Source organism: Pristis pectinata, chromosome 10 (assembly GCF_009764475.1).
Source record: "Pristis pectinata isolate sPriPec2 chromosome 10, sPriPec2.1.pri, whole genome shotgun sequence".
Taxonomy (NCBI): Eukaryota; Metazoa; Chordata; class Chondrichthyes; order Rhinopristiformes; family Pristidae; genus Pristis; species Pristis pectinata.
This window is the reverse complement of record NC_067414.1, coordinates 95,644,387-95,663,966: the sequence shown is the minus strand read 5'-3', so window position 1 is coordinate 95,663,966 and position 19,580 is coordinate 95,644,387. Positions and strand designations below refer to the sequence as shown.

The window sequence follows — 19,580 nt, the reverse complement described above, 5'->3', positions numbered from 1 at the left end:
TTACCTCAAGGGGACTGGAATGCAAATGCTGGATGTTATGTTACAGCTGTACAAAGCGCCTGTTGTTCTGTATTCCGTCAACACTCTACACCTCCGGAGGGGTGTTAGCTGGGGAATGCATTGGGTTAGAAGGGTTAAGTTGCTGAAGCTGGGAGTCATTTGAAAGAATTTTGTTAAGAACTAAGATTTATGGAACCAAGCGGGGGGCGGTGCTGGTATATGGGATTAAGATAAGTGATTGGCTCTGATGTAATTGAATGGTAGAGTTACAGCAGTGTGTGGAAACAGTCACTCCCTGCTCTTAGGTTATGTTAACCTGGTCTAGATTTGCAAATATTTTCAAAGCAGAAGATATGGACCTGTGGCAGTGGAGGGCAGTGGGATTAGTTTGGGAGTGCATGAGTAAAGAATCCACAAAGTTAACATGAGTCACTCCCTGTGTTGCAAACTGGCACTTCCAAGTTGCATTACAGAGCTCAGCTGCCAAATCAAATGGAAATTATAACTCTCTGTCCCTCTCTGGGAAGATAGTTATCCAGGCACAAGCGACTGCAGATGCTGGAATCTGGACCAACAAACAATCTGCTGGAGGAACTCAGTGGGTCCAGCAACACCTGGGGGAGGGGGAAGGAATTGTTGATGTTTTGTGTTGAAACCCTGCTTCATTGAGAGTGGAGGGAGAGGTGCTCAGTATAATGGGGAGAGGTGAGATAGGAGCCCGAGGTGATTGGTGGGACTGAGGAGGGGTGGAGGAAGATGGGCAGGTTGGGGAGGGGTGGAATCGAAAATCAGGGTAGCCAAGATAGTCATCCAGTTCCGTCATGAATTAACTGATGTTGTACCTTCAGTCTTCGGGTTGTCTGATCCATTTATTCACCTTGTTCCCCAAATAAATCTAAACTCTGCTCTAGTTTCATCTGAGATGTTGTAAGCTTCTGCTTCAGCTCAGTTCTTTGAAGTCTGTCTTTATAGAATCAATTTTTAGAAGAAGTTATTGTAATTGGGCAGAAACTTAAAGATCCATAGTAGATTTGAACTGGTGTCCTGGAATTGAGAAAGCAGGTTGGTAATGCACAGTTCCACCCACTTTACTTCGTCTGGTTCCTCTTTGCGCCGTGATGTACCATTTCCTTTCAGTGCCAACGATGCATTCCTCAACCCCTTCCCCGGTAACTACCTATCAGTTTCCCGTTTGAATTAGGTTGCACTATCCCCCTCTACAGTTGGTTCATGCACCTCCCTGTCCGTGGCCTCACCTCTTCCCATCCCACTCCTTCCCCCTCCCTTTCTCCCTCCCCCCCTTCCTTTCTCCTTCCCCCCTCCCCCCTCCCCCCTGCCCCCTCCCTTTCTCCCTCCCCCCTCCCTTTCTCCCTCCCCCCTCCCTTTCTCCCTCCCCCCTCCCTTTCTCCCTCCCCCCTCCCTTTCTCCCTCCCCCCTCCCTTTCTCCCTCCCCTCTCCCCCTCCCTTTCTCCTTCCCCCTTCCCCCTTCCCCTCCCTTTCTCCTCCCCCCCTCCCTTTCTCCTCCCCCTCCCTTTCTCCTCCCCCCCTCCCTTTCTCCCCCTCCCTTTCTCCTCCCCCTCCCTTTCTCCTCCCTGCTCCCTTTCTCCTCCCCGCTCCCTTTCTCCTCCCCCCCCCCCTCCCTTTCTCCTCCCCCCCCTCCCTTTCTCCTCCCCCCCTCCCTTTCTCCTCCCCCCTCCCTTTCTCCTCCCCCCCTCCCTTTCTCCTCCCCCCCTCCCTTTCTCCTCCCCCCCTCCCTTTCTCCTCCCCCCTCCCTTTCTCCTCCCCCCCTCCCCCCCACCTCCCCCCCCTCCCTTTCACCTCCCCCCCTCCCTTTCTCCTCCCCCCCACCCTTTCCCCTCCCCCCTCCCTTTCTCCCCCCCCCCTCCCTTTCTCCCTCCCCCCTCCCTTTCTCCACCCCACATCCCTTTCTCCTCCCCACCTCCCTTTCTCCGCCCTCTAGCTGTAAACTCTACACCTCTCCCTTTCTCCTCCCCCCCTCCCTTTCTCCTCCCCCCTTCTCCCCCCTCCCTTTCTCCTCCCCCCTCCCTTTCTCCTCCCCTCCTCCCTTTCTCCTCCCCTCCTCCCTTTCTCCTCCCCTCCTCCCTTTCTCCTTCCCCCCCATCACCACCCCCACCCCCCCCCCCCCCCAAATCTATGTTTTCAAATTCTTCCCTGTGATGTGTAAAAGGGATCTGAGGGGCAGTTTTTCACACAGAGGGTGGTGACTATGTGGAACGAGCTGCCAGAGGAGGTGGTTTAGGTGGGTACAATAACGACATTTAAAAGACATTTAGACAGGTACATGGATGGGAAAGATTCAGAGGGGTATGGGCCAAATGCAGGGAAATGGGACTAGCTCAAGTAGACAACTTGATCAGCATGGATAAGTTGGGCCGAAGGGCCTGTTTCCATGCTGTATAACGCTATGACCTCCTGCAGCCCTTCAACTTAATTCTGGCCAATGGCACATCCATGATTCTTTCATTCCACTGTAGGCAACCATGCCCTCAGTTGCCTTAAGCTCTGGAATCCCCTCCCTATTATCTCTCCACATTTCTCATTTAAGAGGCTGTTTAATATCTGCCTCTATGATTGCTGGATTTGGAGACATATTTTTGCTAATAATTTCTCTGTGGCACTGGGAGGTTTTACTCTCTGAAGGCCCTACAGAAGCTGAAGTGCCTGCTTGTATCCATACTGAATGTATGCAGTCGCTTGCACTCGGACTACTTTTGTTTTGCTGCTGACCCTGATTTATTTCCCCCCCCTCTGCAGGAGAGAAGAGGAGGAGCGGCGCCGTAGGGAGGAGGAGGAGCGGGAGCGCTCGCGGCAGGAGGAGGAGAGGAAGCAAAGGGAGGAGGAGGAGAAAAGGAGGCGGGAGGAAGAGGAGCGGAGAAATCTAGAGGAAGAACGGTTTCGAATGGAGCAACAAAAGTAAGATCTTCATCAGGTGAAGCTCACTAGTTTTAATGTGAGCTTTATTCTTATACCTACTCATTGGATCTTTGGCGTTGCTCGTGTTAAAGTCAAACTTGGCATTATTGTTTCAACGTGGTAGGTTCTTGGCAGCTGTTTTACAGTCCCTGATTTGTACAGCAGGGAAACAGGCCATTCAGCCCATTCGACCTGCATTTAAAATCATTGGCTCTTTGTATATTACCCAAGAGAATAGAGGGTGCCACAGTGTGCCATCCCTCAGTGCTGTACGAGGAACGTCAACCAGTATGTTGTACTTTGGAATGGGGTTGAACCCTAAGACCTTCTCTCTGCAAGGCAAAAGAAAACCCCCAATAGCTGGACTCTTTGTCGATAAGCCTAATGGAAGTAGGCTAGGCAGGATCTTTCCCTTCTGAATGCACGATGTCCAGTTCTGATATTTGCACTAAGTTTACATTTCTCCTTGTCACCTCACTAAAATGAAACTATTGTAGTTCAGGTTGGAAGCTCTGGTCCCATTTGGCCCATATCGCTCTAAACCTTTTCCTATCCATGTCCCTGTCCAAGTACCTTTTAAATGTTGTTAATGAACTTGTACTAAAATGGCACCACATGATAGACTGCCTTACAACTGAAGCTGTTGTCTACAAATGATGTCTGTGAAAGCTAACACCTCAAGCTGAGGATTTGATCCGAGCTGTTTAAACCAGCGTGGATCTTCCCGCCATCTAGTCCAATTTTATTGGTATTGAAGAAACATATTAATGTTACATGAAGGTACAAGAGATTGCAGTTGTTACATAGTCCCTGGTAACCATGAGGCTGTAATTAACTGCTGTACCCCCATGTTGCACTTAAATTCTTTTGGTAACTCTTTTGACCCTGGGTCAGGTTGTCAATTCTTGCTCCTGATCCAGGCTGATATCCCCGTGGGTGTGCTGTGTTACAAGTGATCTTATGTTTTGAGTGAAATGTTAAACTGAGGCTCTTTTGTGCCACTCAGTTATTTTACTAAGTGATAATACAAGAATGTCCAGAGTTCTCTGGTTGTCTCGGCCAGCGTTCCTTCCTCAAATACCACTGAAGGCAAAAATAAAAGTGGTCATCTCTTTGTTGTTGAGGACGTGCTGTTGCACAGTAGTTGCTTCATTTTCCTTCGTCAGAGCCTAAAAGAAAACTCATTGCGCAATGTCTTGCGAAGTCACGAGGGGTTCTGAGGACGTTCGTTTCACTCAGGAATCTGCAACGCCCTGCCTGAGGGGTTGGTGGAGACAGAGGCTCTCCCAGCAGTATTTACACGAGCACTTGAATTGCCAAGCCTTAGCAGGCAATGGACCGCGTACTGGTAAATGGGATTGGTATAGATGGGTTCTTGATGGTCATCATGGACATGGTGGCTGTAGGACTCTGATATGAATACCTTTCTTGCGTCCTTTTCCAACAGTCATCGGTACTGTGTGTGTTGAATATTCCACTGTGTTATTTAATCTTTTGCCTGCCGTCTTTCATGTATCCATGCATGGCAGCAAGATAAAAACCCAACCTTAAGTTGCTTAAGAAGTGTGGTGACACTTGCGGGCTGCCCCCAGAACACTCTACGCAAAAAGATGCATTTCACTCTGCGTTTCGATGTACATGTGACTAATAAAGATATCTAATCTGATGGGTGTTAATTTCCAGTCTCATTGTACATTCCAAAAGTGCTCGATTTTGGGTCGTTGACCCACCATTTGAGTAGAATAGTGGTCGGCTCAGGAACTCTGACCAACTTCCATCCTATTGCCGGAGATGATATCAGAGCCCTTTGGAGCAACTTGACTCAGACTGGGAAAGTTCCTGGCTCTAACCTACTGACTGTGAGATTGCTGAACCTGGCACCTTCCTGGCCTGTGTGGTTAGTTGTACCACACTGAAGGCAGTGCACTTATCCAGCAGATATTGGAAGGAGTGGTTAAGAAGTGCAGGCATCTTGTGAGGACCTACAAGGCTTTAACCTGGGACCTTACTCTGTGAATTTTTGATTTCAGGCAACAAATCATGGCTGCCTTAAACGCGCAGACTGCAGTGCAGTTCCAGCAGTATGCAGCCCAGCAGTATCCTGGCAACTTCGAGCAGCAGCAACTCCTGATTCGCCAACTTCAAGAGCAGCACTATCAACAGTACATGCAACAGCTGTACCAGGTGCAGATAGCACAGCAGCAGGTGAGAGTGGCCCTGATGGACAACAAACAATAAAGAGGGCAGGGGATTCAAAACAAAAAGGGAGACGATCCTCTTAATTTCAGGGTCATGTGAAAAATGCCACACCACCTTCTATAATAATTCCAGCTTTATAGTTCCTGAGCTCACACTAATAGTGCTCTCGTCAACTGAGGTGGGTTGAAATTATTTGGGCATTAAATTTTGAGGGGACCGAATTAAAATTCATGTCCCAGGCAGGGTGAAATTATCACTGAAGTGTTACGGACAGAATTTGTAGTAATCCTACACGGCAGCAGTCATGGAATAAATCGATTGGAAAGGTGGAATGTGAGTTGAAGCTAGAGGGAGCATTGGGTTATGGTGAGTTGACAAAGAAATATTTCCCGGGGCCCGGTTGGGTTCTCCGCAGGAGTTTAATTCCACCGAGGCATGAAAGGTTTATTGTCGTGAAGTAAGTTGTGATTTGGTCTAGGAGATTGGTGTTGGGAAGAGTGCAACCTGCAGATGGTTTTTCCCCCCCACCCCAATCAACTGAGTAAACCACATGGCCAGGGCATGCTGCTTGCTAGTTGATCAGAAGTCCTCAGTGTTACTATATAAGGAACAACTGAGTCAAACAAATCGCGCGTTTCCTAAAATTCACATCCAGCTGTCTCAGGATGCAGTAGTTAGGCTCGGTGGCTGTTGACTGAGAGGGCAAATATGGCCGTCATCCCAGAAACCACCCTTAGAAACTTAACTCGTGGTGTGGCTGGGCAAGATCAGCTTGAATAAACCACAAGGACACAGATAACCTGCACCAGGTGATCAGGACCTTTACAGCTACCCGTCTGAGAAATGAGAGCTTTCAATGGTAGGGGAGAAAATAAATGCCATTCCACCAAATATTAGTGGAATCGAGTGCTAGAAAACTCCTTAATTGTGTCTGTTGGATTTTTGGCCTCCTATTAATTATGTTTAGGTAATAACAGCAGACTGTTTCTTTGGTCCTTTCAGGCAACACTACAGAAACAGCAGGAACCAATAGTATCAACAACCCACATTGGGATTGGAGAGGTCCCAACAGTGAACGGACAGACAGCCACACATACAGACAGCTCAGAGAAAGAGCCCGAGCCAGAATCTTCAGAAGAAGTACTGGAAAATGGACCAAAAGGTAGGCATTTGCGTTTATTAACACCTACTGATCCCTGTTCGCAGATCCTCTCCCTGAAGACACTGCATATTCCTTTGAAACCCCTGTTGCCTATGTTTTAGGTTTTCTCGCTGATGGCATGAAGGCGTCCACTGAGATTGTATCAGCACCTTGCAAAGTGTCCTGTCCTGTTCCAGTCTTCCACTCTTTCCCCATGGTCCTGCAAATCATTTTCCCTTGTGTCTACCCAGTTCTCTTTGGAACGTTTTCCACCACGCTTGCAGGCATTGAGTTCCAGCTCAATAACCACTCTCAAGTTGACAAATAAAATTTCCTCGCCTCATCCACAGTTTCTTCTGCCTTTCACTTTAACCTGTGCTCCCTGATCGTGGAGCCAGCTCTAAATGGGAGCAACTTGGGCCAAGGGCTGGTAAATGGGATTAGTATAGACAGGTGGTTGATGGCCAGCGTGGATGTGGTGGACCGAAGGGCCTCTTTCTGTGCTCTCTTTCTCTATTTACCCTAGCTGAACCCATCATTGTCACGTACACCTCAATCAAATCTCCCAAGTAAAAGAAATAACACCAGCTTCTCCACTCTAACATTGTACTTGAAATCTTACATCACCCGTGAATCGTACCTGTGCCCTCTTCAGTTTCTTTCCATCCTAAAGTGTGGTGATTAATTTGGACACAGCATTCCTATTATCCTAATAGTGGGTTCAATGTAACTTATCTGCTTTTGTACTCAATACCTTCATCTATGGAGCCCAGGATCCTGTATCCTTCACTAACCACTCTCTAAACACCTTCAAAGTTTTATGCAGGACGTGCACCCATATCCCTGCTGCATGCCCTTCAGATATGTGCCATTGGGTCTCTATTCTTCAACTTTATCACATTTTGGACTTTGCAATATTTGCCTCTTTTCTGCCCATTCTCCTGGAATGTGCATGTTCTCTTGCAGTCTGTAACTATGCTCCTTCCTGCTTACCAAATCTGAAATATTTTGGCTTGGTTTCCTGACCTGGATCATGTCATTGGGCTGATGCCCCTGTGCATTGCCAAGCCTTGTTTTTGCAGTGGGCAGCTGGCCAGTTTTTGGACCAGTCTGTTACTGCCAAACTGTATGCATCACCCAGGTAAACTGGGTCTTGAAGATCATGTGATACGACGACTTGAGAACTTAAATATAAAAAAGGTCCAGTGTTAAATCTTAGTTTTCACAATGCATGATGAAAAATTTAGCCCTTCATACCTACGGAGTCAGAATCAGGGCTATTATCACTGACTCATGATGTGAAATTTGTTGTTTTGCAGCAGCACTACAGTGAAAGTCATGAAAATTACTATAAATTACAAATAAATAGCGCCAAAAAAAAGAATAACGAGGTAGTGTTCATGGACCATTCAGAAATCTGATGGCAGAGGGGAAGAAGCTGTTCCTAAATCATTGAGTGTGGGTCTTCAGGCTCCTGTACCTCCTCCCTGATGGTAGTAACAAGAAGAGGGCATGTCCTGGATGGTGAGGGTCCTTAGTGACGGATGCTGCCTTCTTGAGGCACCGCCTCTTGAAGATGTCCTCGATGGTGGGGAGGGTTATGCCCGCGATGGAGCTGGCTGAGTCTACAACCCTCTACAGCCTCTTGCGATCCTGTGCATTGGAACCTCAATACCAGGCAGTGATGTAACCAGTCAGAATGCTCCCCACCGTACGTCTATAGACATTTGCAAGAGTCTTTGCTGACAAACCAAAGCTCCTTTCTAAGCTCACTTTGCCAAGCAAATATTACACATAATGTACCAAGAGGTCTTCTAATGCAGAATTAATTGCTGTTATTTTTGTATTACGTGAGCCAGTTTGGGCAGGCTATACTGGTATAAAAATCCTTATATTTCTACCATACTTGTTTTTCTCTCTCTCTCAGACCAGTGGGGGTGGTGGTGTAGGGCTTGAGGGGATGGCCATTTGCACAAGTGCCATCCCGTGTGTCAACCACTTGGCCATTCAGGTGTGACGACAACAACCAGCTGGCTTTTTGAGCAGGTGCCGGCATCCTAATGCACACCCCTTTTGCTCCTCGGGTAAATTTCTCTCCCCCTCCCCCCTCCCTGACAAATCCCTTTGCTTCCAGCCTTTACCAGTGCTTCCCTTAAAAGTATGGCATGGCCTTTGTATTCCTTGCTCCTTGCTCCAGTGAGTCTTATTGGTTAAAAAAAACTTGAGACTGCTTGCTAAGATTTTAATTGCCTCCCGAAAGTACTGAGAATGAGTCTGATTTTTCAAGCCTTCGTTCTCCTCCTTATGATGGTTTGCTCCATCCCATAAGCAAGAGGACTCTCCACTTAACCTACCTGTGGCCAAGCCGTTAGTCATCTGCCCTAACCTCTCGTGCGCCTTGGTCAAATTTTGTCATAGAACAGTACAGCATAAAAACATGCCCTTCGGTCCATGGTGTCTGCACCGAGCATTAGGGCCAAATTAAACTAAATCCTGCACGTGATCCATATCCTTCTATGAAAAACATGATGATGCTGAAGGAACTCAGCAGGCCAGGCAGCATCCGTGGAAGAAAGCAGGACTGAAGGATCCTGACGCGAAACATTGACCGCCTGCCTTTCTCCACGGATGCTGCCTGGCCTGCTGAGTTCCTCCAGCATCATCGTGGTTTTTTCATCCAGATTCCAGCATCTGCAGTCCTTTGTTTCTCCACGTCCCTTCATTCTCTGCATGTGCCTATCTAAAGGCCTCTTAAATGCCACTATTGTATCTGTTTCCACCACCACCCCTGGTAGTCTGTTCCAGGCACCCACCACTCTGTGTTTTTTAAAAAAAAACTAGCCCTGGAATTGGAATTGGTTTATTATTGTCGCTTGTACTGAGGTAGAGTGAAAAACTTGTCTTGCACACCATTTATACAGATCAATTCATTACAGTGCATTGAGGTAGTACAAGGTAAAACAATAACAGAATGCAGAATAAAGTGTTCCAGTTACAGAGAAAGTGCAGTGCAGGCAGACAATAAGGTGCAAGGTCATAACAAGGTAGATTGTGAGGTCAAGAGTCCATCTTATCGTACTAGGGAACCGTTCAATAGTCTGATAACAGCAGGATGGAAGCTGTCCTTGAGCCTGGTGGTACGTGCTTTCAGGCTTTTGTATCTTCTGCCCGATGGGAGGGGGGAGAAGAGAGTGTGTCCGGGATGAGTGAGGTCTTTGATTATGTTGGCTACTTTACCGAGGTAGCGAGAAGTATAGACAAGGAGGGGAGGCTCCGTGATGTGCTGCCCTGCACATCTCCTTTAAACTTTCTTCCTCTTCCCCAGGAAATTTTTTTTTCAGTAATGTTCCCATGGGATTCTTTGGGATGCTTTGGCACACAAAAGCTTCTCTCCTCCTCCTTTAGCCACCACTACCTCCCCTCCCCTACCCCCAAGAACTGGCCAAGGCAGATCTGACTTCAGTGCCTACTTGCTTTCAGTACAAGTGTCTTTAGATGTCTTTAACTACTTCTATCGGAGTTCAATCCTGTATTTGTACTCCCGCAGATGCAACTCCAGTGATAGCAGCGCCATCCATGTGGACCCGACCACAAATCAAAGACTTCAAGGAGAAGATCCGACAGGATGCTGACTCGGTCATCACGGTGGGCCGGGGAGAGGTGGTGACGGTGCGGGTGCCCACGCACGAGGAGGGCTCTTACCTCTTCTGGGAATTTGCCACAGACAATTATGACATAGGTTTTGGCGTGTGCTTTGAATGGACGGATTCTCCGAACACCACTGTGAGCGTGCACGTCACCGAGTCCAGTGACGATGAAGAGGATGATGAAGGTACTGTGGCCACTGCCTCCACTGATGGTGGGGCAGAGAATCCAACAGCTTAAACTGTTAAATCTTGCTGTGCTTTTATGATTTGAGAGTGGGGTGCCTTCCTGTTCCAGGCACTGCATATTCACGTCCTGTGGGCACAGACTCCATGGGTGCTGGTGGCTCTCTGCTATCTCACCCTAAGGCAGTGTGCAGGACTTGACAGCTGAGAAACCAGGGGCTAACTATCGTCACTGGAAAGCAGAACAAAACTCTGGTTAGGCCGCATCTGGAGTATTGCGTTCAGTTCTGGTCGGCCCATTACAGGAAGGATGTGGAGGCTTTGGAGAGGGTGCAGAAGAGGTTTACCGGGATACTGCCTGGATTAGAGGGCATGTGCTATAAGGAGGGGTTGGACAAACTTGGGTTGTTTTCTCTGGAGCGGAGGAGGCTGAGGGGAGATCTGATAGAAGTTTATGAAGTTATGAGGGGCAGAGATATAGACAGCCGGTATCTTTTTCCCCAGGGTCGAAATGTCTAATACTGGAGGGCATGCATTTAAGGTGAGAGGGGGAAAGTTCAAATTAGATTTGCGGGGCAGGTTTTATACATGAGTGGTGGGTGTCTGGAATGTGCTGCCAGGGGTGGTGGTGGAGGCAGATACGATAGAGGTGTTTAAGAGGCTGTTAGATAGGCTCATGAATGTGCAGAGAATAGAGGGATATGGACCATGTGCAGGCAGAAGGGATTAGGTGTCATTAGCTTAATTAGTTCGGCACAACATCATGGGCCAAAGGGCCTGTTCCTGTGCTGCACTGTTCTACATAATTGGGAGCCTCCCTGATCTTTGTCTTCCTGAGCACACACCTACTCCCTGCCTCACTCCCTCCCTCCCTACGTACTACCCAGCCCAAGTACACTATGGCTGGTTGCAGTGGTTCCAGCTGAAAGACCAGCAGAGGAGCCCAGAGCACACTGCGTCACATTTAGTCATGGTTTAAGATCATGTCAGAAGAGCAGAGTTGGGATGTCACGTTGCAGTTGTACAAAATGTTGGTTAGGCCGCACTGGAAGTATTGTGTGCTGTTCTAGTCACTAAGGGACGTGATTAAGCTTGAGGGCGTGCAGAAAAGATTGACAAAGATGTTGCCTGGATTGGAGGGCTTAGTTATGAGGAAAGACTGGATAGGCTGGCTCTGTTTTCCCCGGAGCGAGGGAGGCTGAGAGGTGACATTCGAGAGAAATGTAAAATCATGAGGGGCATAGATGGGGTAGCTAGCCAGTGACTGTCTCCCATGGTAGGGGTGTCAAAACTAGAGGGCACAAGTTTCAGGTGAGAATGAAGAGGTTTAAATGTAATTTCTTTCACACGGAGATAGTTGGTGTCTGGAATTATCTGCCAGAGGAAGTGGTTGGAGGCAGGAACACTAATAATATTTAAGAGGCATCTGAACAGGTAATTGAGTGAGCAGGGCATAGAGGGATGTGGAGTTAATGCAGGCCAGTGAGATTAGTATGGATAGGCATGATGGTTGGCATAGGCATGGTGGGCCAAAGGGCCTTTTTCTCTGCTGTACAGCTTTGACTCTATAAGCCCAATGGGCCAAATGATCTATGATTTACCAGCCAGAAATTGGTAGTGTGGTGATTGAAAGAGTCAGAATGGGTTATGTACTTAATGAAGCTCATGAGAATTTTAAAAAATTGCTGAAATCTGAAATAACTGCTGGAAAATCTCAGCAGGTCAGGCAGCATCTGCAGAGAGAGAAACAGTTCACATTTTGGGTCGAAGACCCTTTGTCACAACTGTTAAGGAGAGAAAAAGTTTTTAAGTTGTAGAGGGATGGACAGGAGAAAGGGAATATCTGCATGAGGGTGGGCCAAGGTGATGAGTTATTAATGGGGCAAGAGGGTGACAGTGTGATGTGCTGCACATAGCAGTGCTAATGGACAGGGAAATAAAAAAAAACTGAGCCAATATCACACACAGACGATACTGAGTCCAGAAGGTTGCAATGTGCCCAGACGGAAGATGCAATGTTGTTCCTTGGGCTTGTGTTGGGCCTCATTGTAGCAGTGCAGGAGGCCACCGACCCATAGGTCAGAGTGCGAATGGGAATTAAAGTGGCAAACTACAGGATGCTTGGACTCGCACCCTGCATACTGAACACTTCTTTTCCTATCCGTCACTCCTCTGATCTTCTCTGAAACTTAAAACTTCTTTTCTCCTTTTTTTCCGGCTCTGATGAAGGATCTTCGACTTGAAATGTTAACTCTGTTTCTCCTTCCGCAGATGCTGCCTGACCTGCTGAGCGTTTTTGACATTTTCAGCTTTTGTATATATTTAAGTTCACCTGGTCCATCCTGGTGATGAATGCACTGGACTGTCTGCATATGTGGATCTAGCTACCTTTTAAGGGTAGATTGCCCTTGGCTTGGCTTGCAAATTTGGGGTGAAGTGATGATATACCCACTTGCATAAGTGACGTCAGTTATAATGAGACTGCCCCTCCAGCCTCACCAGTAACCAATAAGAGCCTAAAAAGGTGGTTTTGTGGACACTGAATAAAATTATCATAATTACAGGGGGATCCTGATCAACTGGGTATATGGGTGGAGGAATGGCAAATGGAGTTTAATCCAGATAAGTGCAAGGTGTTGCAATATGGAAAGTCCAATCAAGGTAGGACTTTCACAGTGAACAGTAGGGCCCTGGGGGGTGTTGTAGAACAGAGGGACCTTCAAGTTCAAGTACGTGGTTCCCTGAAAGTGGAATCACAGGTGGACAGGGTGGCGAAGAAGGGTTTTGGCACACTGGCCTTCATCAGTCAGGGCACTGAGTAGAAAGGTTGGGAGATCATAGTGCAGTTGTACAGGACACTGGTGAGGCCGCACCTGGAGTATTGTGTTCAGTCTTGGTCGCCCTGCTATAGGAAAGATGTCATTAAACACGGGAGAGAGCACAGAAAAGATTTACAAGGATGTTGCCAGGACTTGAGGGACTGAGTTATGGGAAGAGGTTGGACAGGACTTTATTCCTTGGAGCATAGACTGAGGGGTGACCTTATAGAGGTGTATAAAATCATGAGGGGCATAGATACGGTGTATGTGCACAGTCTTTTTCCCAGGGAAAGAGAATCAATAACTATAGGGCATAGGTTTAAGGTGAGAGGGGAATTAGATAATAGGAACTTGAGGGACAACTTTTTTTTTACACAAAGGGTGGTATCCATGTGGAACGAGCTGCAGGGGAATTGTTTGAGGCAGCTACAATAACAACTTTTAAAAGACAGTTGGACAGGTACATGGATTGGAAAGGTTTAGAAGGTTATGGGCTAAGCACTGGCAAATGGTTGGGTGTAGCTTGGATAGGGCATCATGGATGAGTGGGGCTGAAGGGCCTGTTTCCATGCTGTATGACTATTAGGGAACAGACTACTGGAGACAGCTAGGCTGATTTGCTTTTCTAGGTAGAACTGTGATATGCCTTGGAAGTGCCCCAGAGTTTTAAGAAATGTCTTAGAACCATACAGCACGACAGCACAAAACAGGGTAGAAGGCAGAGGTGAAGTGTTTTAGGGAGGGGATTTTACATCTTAAGGCCTCTTCCATCAGTCTTTGTTTGGGATACAGGAGAGCAGAATTGGAGGAATGCAGAGGTCTCAGTGTTGTGGCACTAGTTGAGGGGCAGTGACCCGGACGGTTAGGGTTGCAGGGATGTTGAAAACAAGGCTGACATTTTTTTTAAAAATCGATGCTTTTCTGAATTGGGAGCCAATGTAGTCAACCGATTAAAGGCATGAATAAAACAATAGTGACGGGGTCAGAGGTATGTTTTGTGTGATTAGAGGGGAGTGTTTTGTGTTTACAGCGGGGGAGCAGGCCAGAAGTTTGTTATAATTGTCAAGTGGAGGTAACAAGTGAATGGGGAGGAGGAGGGGGGAGTTAGCAATAATTGACCTGTAAGGTGATGTGGGTAACTAAGAGATATGAATGACAGCAGCTTAATGGTGTCGGCTCTGGCTCAGCTGGTAGCACTCTTGTCTCAAACCTGAAACTGTTTTGAATCGAAGGCTCACCCCAACAACTTGAACAACACCCAAAAGCCTCTGTGCACCACTGAAGGGTGCCACACTGATGGAAAAGCCAACTTTTGGATCAGATGTTAAATCGAGAGCCTGTGTCTACTCTGAAGGATGCACTGTCGTTTCAAGAGCACGCAAGTTATCCTGGTCTCATTGGATAAGGTTTATCCCCCAACCACCACAAAAAGATTGTCATTTTCACATTGTTGACCTGCGTATTTCCTACATTATAGTAGGGACTTTGCTTTAAAACTATTTCATTGGTTGTAAAGGGCTTTAAAACTATTTCATTGGTTGTAAAGGACTTTAAAAGTCTCTACGTAAATGCGTCTTATTGAAAATGCACTGGCTATTTTTATTTGCAGCAGGGCCTCGGGACTTTTAGTCCTTACTTTAATTTAAAGAAGGTCATTGGCCAGGATGCACTCGCTCTAATTCCATTAGTGCCATAGGATCTTTTTTTGTTTCTCTGGACAGGAATGTTGATCCTTGGTTTAACTTCTCAACCGGGAGATGGCAAATCTGACACAGCAGCCCCACCCCTATTAGCTGGTGCGTCAGTGACAATAACGTGGACCCCAAACCAAAACTCTTTTAACCCAAGGGTGAAAGTGGACTGAGTTTGTGCTGGGCTTAAATGAGACAGAAGATGAACATCATATTGTCGTATGTGGAATAAAGTTAAACCATGCAGGCACAAGTCGAGGAGGGCAGCTTGGGTACAGTCTTGTCCAATTATTCCAGCTCCTGTGCTTCAAACTCACTTTGTGAATGGTATTGGAGTATTTCTTGTCCCAGCATCAGTCAGTATGTTTAGGTTGTGGCAGATCTCTTGGAGCAAAACAACAAATTTCACAACTTATGTCAGTGATAATAATTCTGATTCTGATTTGGAATGAGATTTTCTTGCTGGCTGCATTCACCCATATTGTTCCTGGTGCCGAGAATTTGTCAGTACCTAGTTGAGTTTCACGTGTAATTCGGTGTGTGGCAGTCTAGTCTCTGAGTTGAAGTTTCGTGGGCTCAGTTCAGACTCCAGTCTCAAGCACTTAATCTTGTCTGGCACTGTAATGCTGAGGGAGTGCTTCAGTGTTAAAAGACTCAGCTGAGAAATTTTAAGCCAAGTCCCTGTCTGCTCTTTCTCGTGGAGTTAAATAGCGGTGGCACTGTTTTGAAAAGGATCCAGAGAGTTCTTCCTGTTGCCCAGGCTAATATTAATTCCTCAGACGTTAGTCAAGATTATCTGATCATTATCACACAGCTTGCGGCAAACTGGCCGCTACGTTTTCTGTGGTCTAATTGTGACTGCGCTTCAAAGTTGCCAATGGTTGTGAAAGCTTTGAAGTTTGTTTGTATACAAAGTGGCAGAAGATGGTCACGGCAGCAGGGCTGAAGGAGATGCAGATAGACAGATGTCTGTGCCTGTAAGCCCTGCACGGGAGCTGGTCTACCTATCTGGTAACAATAACAGAGACCGGATAGACTGAGTTTGCTTTGCTCTGGAGCAGAGGAGACCTTTTGGAGGTTTACAAAATTGAGTAGCATGGATGGGATAAATGGTAGGAAACTTTTCCCCAGAACAGAGGCATCTAAAACTGGAGGACATGGGTTTAGGGTTAAAGAGAAGAGGTGTAGAGGAGCTCTGAAGAAGAATTCTTTCACCCAGAGGCGTGGTTGGAATCTGGACTGCACCGCTTGAATGGTTGGTGGAAGCAGAGACTGTCACAACAGTTGAGAAGTAACTAGATGAGCACTTGAATCGACAAGGCATAGAAGGCTACAGGCTCAGTGCTGGTAAATGGGATGGGTACTTGATGGTCAGTATAGACATGGTGGGCCGAAGGGCCTGTTGCTCTGCCTTATGTCTCTGTACTCCACCAGTCAGGAGTCTGACTTGCACTATGTGGCTCCATTTTGCACAGCACAACACATCTGTGAGGACCAGATGTGAGGGCAGACGGGGATTGCTTAGCCCCCCCCCCCCCAATTTGTTCCCCTCTTTTCACCCCCCTCCCCTAAAAAGGTGCAATTAAAAGCTTTGCCAGACACCCCACTGCTCCCAGCTTCTCTCATCAATTTGAGCAGCTACTTGGGCAATGATTTACTAAAATGGACACTGCAGATGCTGGAATCTGGAGCAAAAAATGAGCTGCTGGAGGAACTCGGCGGGTCAGGCAGCATCTGTGGAGAGAAATGGACAGTTAACTTTGCACGTCGAGACACTTCATCTGCACTAATAGAGAGGGCAGGTGGCCAGTATAAACGTACTAAAGTGCCCTCGTTGAAATAGTACAAGAGCGGAGGTCAGCACTGTCGGGTTCAGAGGCAAGGATCTTTACCTTTACTTTTAAAAATAGAAAACAGTGAAAGAAAAACAAGTTGGAAGTGTCTGGGGTGCTGGAAGGTGCAAAGAAAGGAGTTAAAAGGGCAGGCGTACAGGTGAAGTTGTGGGAAGAGGAGTCAGTGATGAAGGTGAGTGATCCGGAGTGTATGAGGGACCCGTCCCTTTGAACTGCTGAAAGTCAAGAGGAAGATGTGATAAGTGCTGAGGATAGTAACAGACCTGCAGGGAGTCTGTTGAATGGGCAGGTAAGTGGCAGGTGAAATTTGATATAGAGAAGCATTAAATGATGAATCAGAATCAGATTTATTCTCACTGACTTGTATGATGTGAAATTTGTTGTTTTGCGGCAGCAGTACGGTGCAAAGACATATATAGTAAAATTACTATAAATTACAAAAATTAATAAATAGTGCAAAAAAAAAAAAGGAATAACAAAGTAGTGTTCATGGACTATCCAGAATCTTGACGGCAGAGGGGAAGAGGCTGTTTCCCGAATCGTTGAGTGTGGGTCTTCAGGCCCCGATGGTGGTAATGAGAAGAGGGCATGTCCCGGATGGTGAGGGTCCTTAGTGATGGATGCCGCCTTCTTGAGGCACCGTGTCTTGAAGGATGTCCTGGATGGTGGGGAGGGTTGAGCCCGTGATGGAGCTGGCTGAGTCTCCAACCCTCTGCAGCCTCTTGCCATCCTTTGGCATCTTGGCAGGAAGAATGAGGAAGGACCACGTAGATTTACAAGGATATGCAGAACCTGGGGGTGCCTGTGCACAAATCCTTGAAAGCGGCAGGACATGTTGAGAGTGCTGTCGGTAAATGTCAGGTTCGTTATGGAGGCGCAGAATTCAAAAGCAGAGAATGTGAAGGTTGAGAGAGGGTGCAGAAAAGATTTAGAATGATTCTGTGGAGGAGGGACCTCAGCTGTAAGTTTAGACTGGGGAAAAGTTGTGTTCTTGGTACCTTAAAAGACCTTAAGAAGGATTTGATTGAGGTGTCCAAGATCATGATGGATGGGTTTAAATAGGATAAGTATAATGAAGATATTCTCATGAATGGATTGGTCAAAGATTGGGGGTGCATTTTATAATTATGGGTAAATAATGGGTAAATAAAGCAAAGGAGTTGCCCAGCTACTAGACCTGCTGCCTCATAACTCCAGAGACCCGAGTTCAATCTTGGGGGCTTTTTCCCTGGAGCGCAGGGGGCCGAGGGGTGAACTTATAGTTTTTTTTTAATATATAATCCATGAGGGACATAGATAACGGGATTAGTCACAGTCCCTTTCCCAGGGTAGGGGAGCCTAAAACTAGAGGGCACAGGTTGAAGGTGAGAGGGGAGCTGAGAGGCAACTTCTTCAGACAGAGGGTTGTGAGTATGTGGAACAGGCTGCTCGAGGAAGTGGTAGAGGTGGGAACGATTATGACATTTAAAGACATTTGGACAGGTGCATGGATAGGAATGGTTTTAGAGGGATATGGGCCAAAGGCAGGCAAATGGGACCAGCTTAGATGGGCACCTTGGATGGCGTGGATGAGTTGGGCCAAAAGGCCTGTTTCTGTGGTGTCCAACTCCATGACTCTACCTCTGGAGTTGTCTGTGGAGTTCACTTGTTCTCTCTGTGACCGTGTGCATTTTCCCCCAGGTATTCAGATATCCTCCCGCCTTCCAAAGATGATTGGGTAGGTTAACATGCCTAGTGTGTAGGCAGAGCCGGGCTGGGGGAACAGTGGGGGACGCTAAGTTGAGATTTGTGCAGGATTAGTGTAAATGGGTACGATGGTTGGCACAGATCGGGTGGGCTGTGTGATGCTATGAAATATGAGGAATTACTTTACGATCTGGAATTTGCTGTCTGTATGGGTGGCAGAAACAATCAGGACCTTCAATGGGGAAATTATAGGCAGCTGAAAGCAGGTTATGGGAAAGGGATGGGGCAAGATTGCTCTCCCAGGGGCCAGCATTGAATCAATGACTTGAATGGCTTCCCGCACTGTGAAGCTCCTAGTAGAAGAGAAGCAACGATAATAAATGTTTGCGAGTCCTGAGATTGGTTTGCTTGTTTTTCTCCAGGGAGCCCCAGCGAAGCAGAAAAGGCCAAGAAGGGCGCCAGCAAAGTTCAGGTAGATGAGGTGGTGCCGGTCTACAGACGCGATTGTCACGAGGAAGTCTACGCCGGATCCCATCAGTACCCAGGCCGAGGGGTCTACCTCCTGAAATTTGACAACTCCTACTCACTGTGGAGGTCAAAAACCGTTTACTACAGAGTATATTATACCAGATAAAACCAAGCTTCACCATCGCTTGGTGTTTGCTTTTGTTTCTGCTTTCTTTTGTAACTTAATTTGCACATTGTGCATTGAAATAATTATCTAAATCATTCTATATAATAATAAATTGGGTGAAGGATCTTGCTACTGCAGTAATGAGAATCACTGCCAGGAATTGGTTTCATTAGATGTATTTGGCATCATTATTATACTCAGTTAATGCTTTTGCCGATGAATGTCTGTGCTCTATTATGAGGAGTGGTTCATGCAACCCTCTGTAGCCTGGCATGTCCTCTTAAGACTGGGCTGTAGTCTGTGGGGTTGGGGAGGCGAGGAGTTTTAAGGAAGAAATACTTGGGGGAATATGTATGTTGCCGATATGCCTGAATGAGTAACCTTGCCACAAGCACAGTTGTACAGTACAATCAGCCCTGCAGCTTTCCCCATTTTAATTTTTATCCCTAAGACTCTCTGGTATTCAAAACTGACAGCTGGTTTGCTTCTTGAATGGAGCTACTTGTTGGTAGATCTGTATCGGTCATTCCCCTGGCAATTGTTAAACCACTGTCACATGGGCTGGGCATCTGAGATTCAGGGTGTGCGGGGAAACGGCTGGAAGGGCAAAGGTGAATGAGTGTTTTGTGCATTAAGGGGCATCCTGCTACTGGGGCCAAAATTCATATTTAATTCAGTGGATGATCTGTCAGTGGGGCAGCTTGATCCAGTCGTTCAACGTTCGGGGGCCTCTCCTCCCAAATTTGAATTTATTTGGAAACAAAACCAGATGGAATCCCCCTTGGTTGTCAGG

At 47.0% G+C, this 19,580-nt stretch overlaps 1 protein-coding gene across 1 annotated transcript in view; it reads left to right on the top strand.

Moving 5' to 3' along the window:
- Nucleotides 1–18,804, top strand: part of LOC127574992 (Golgi resident protein GCP60-like) — a 68,770-nt gene extending 49,966 nt beyond the window's left edge. Inside the window, 5 exon segments of the mRNA XM_052024569.1 lie at nt 2,776–2,934; nt 4,965–5,139; nt 6,136–6,295; nt 9,822–10,106; nt 18,576–18,804. Of these exon segments, the coding sequence (XP_051880529.1) occupies nt 2,776–2,934; nt 4,965–5,139; nt 6,136–6,295; nt 9,822–10,106; nt 18,576–18,787 (991 nt within the window). The 3' untranslated portion in view covers nt 18,788–18,804.
- Nucleotides 18,805–19,580: the final 776 nt, after the last annotated feature.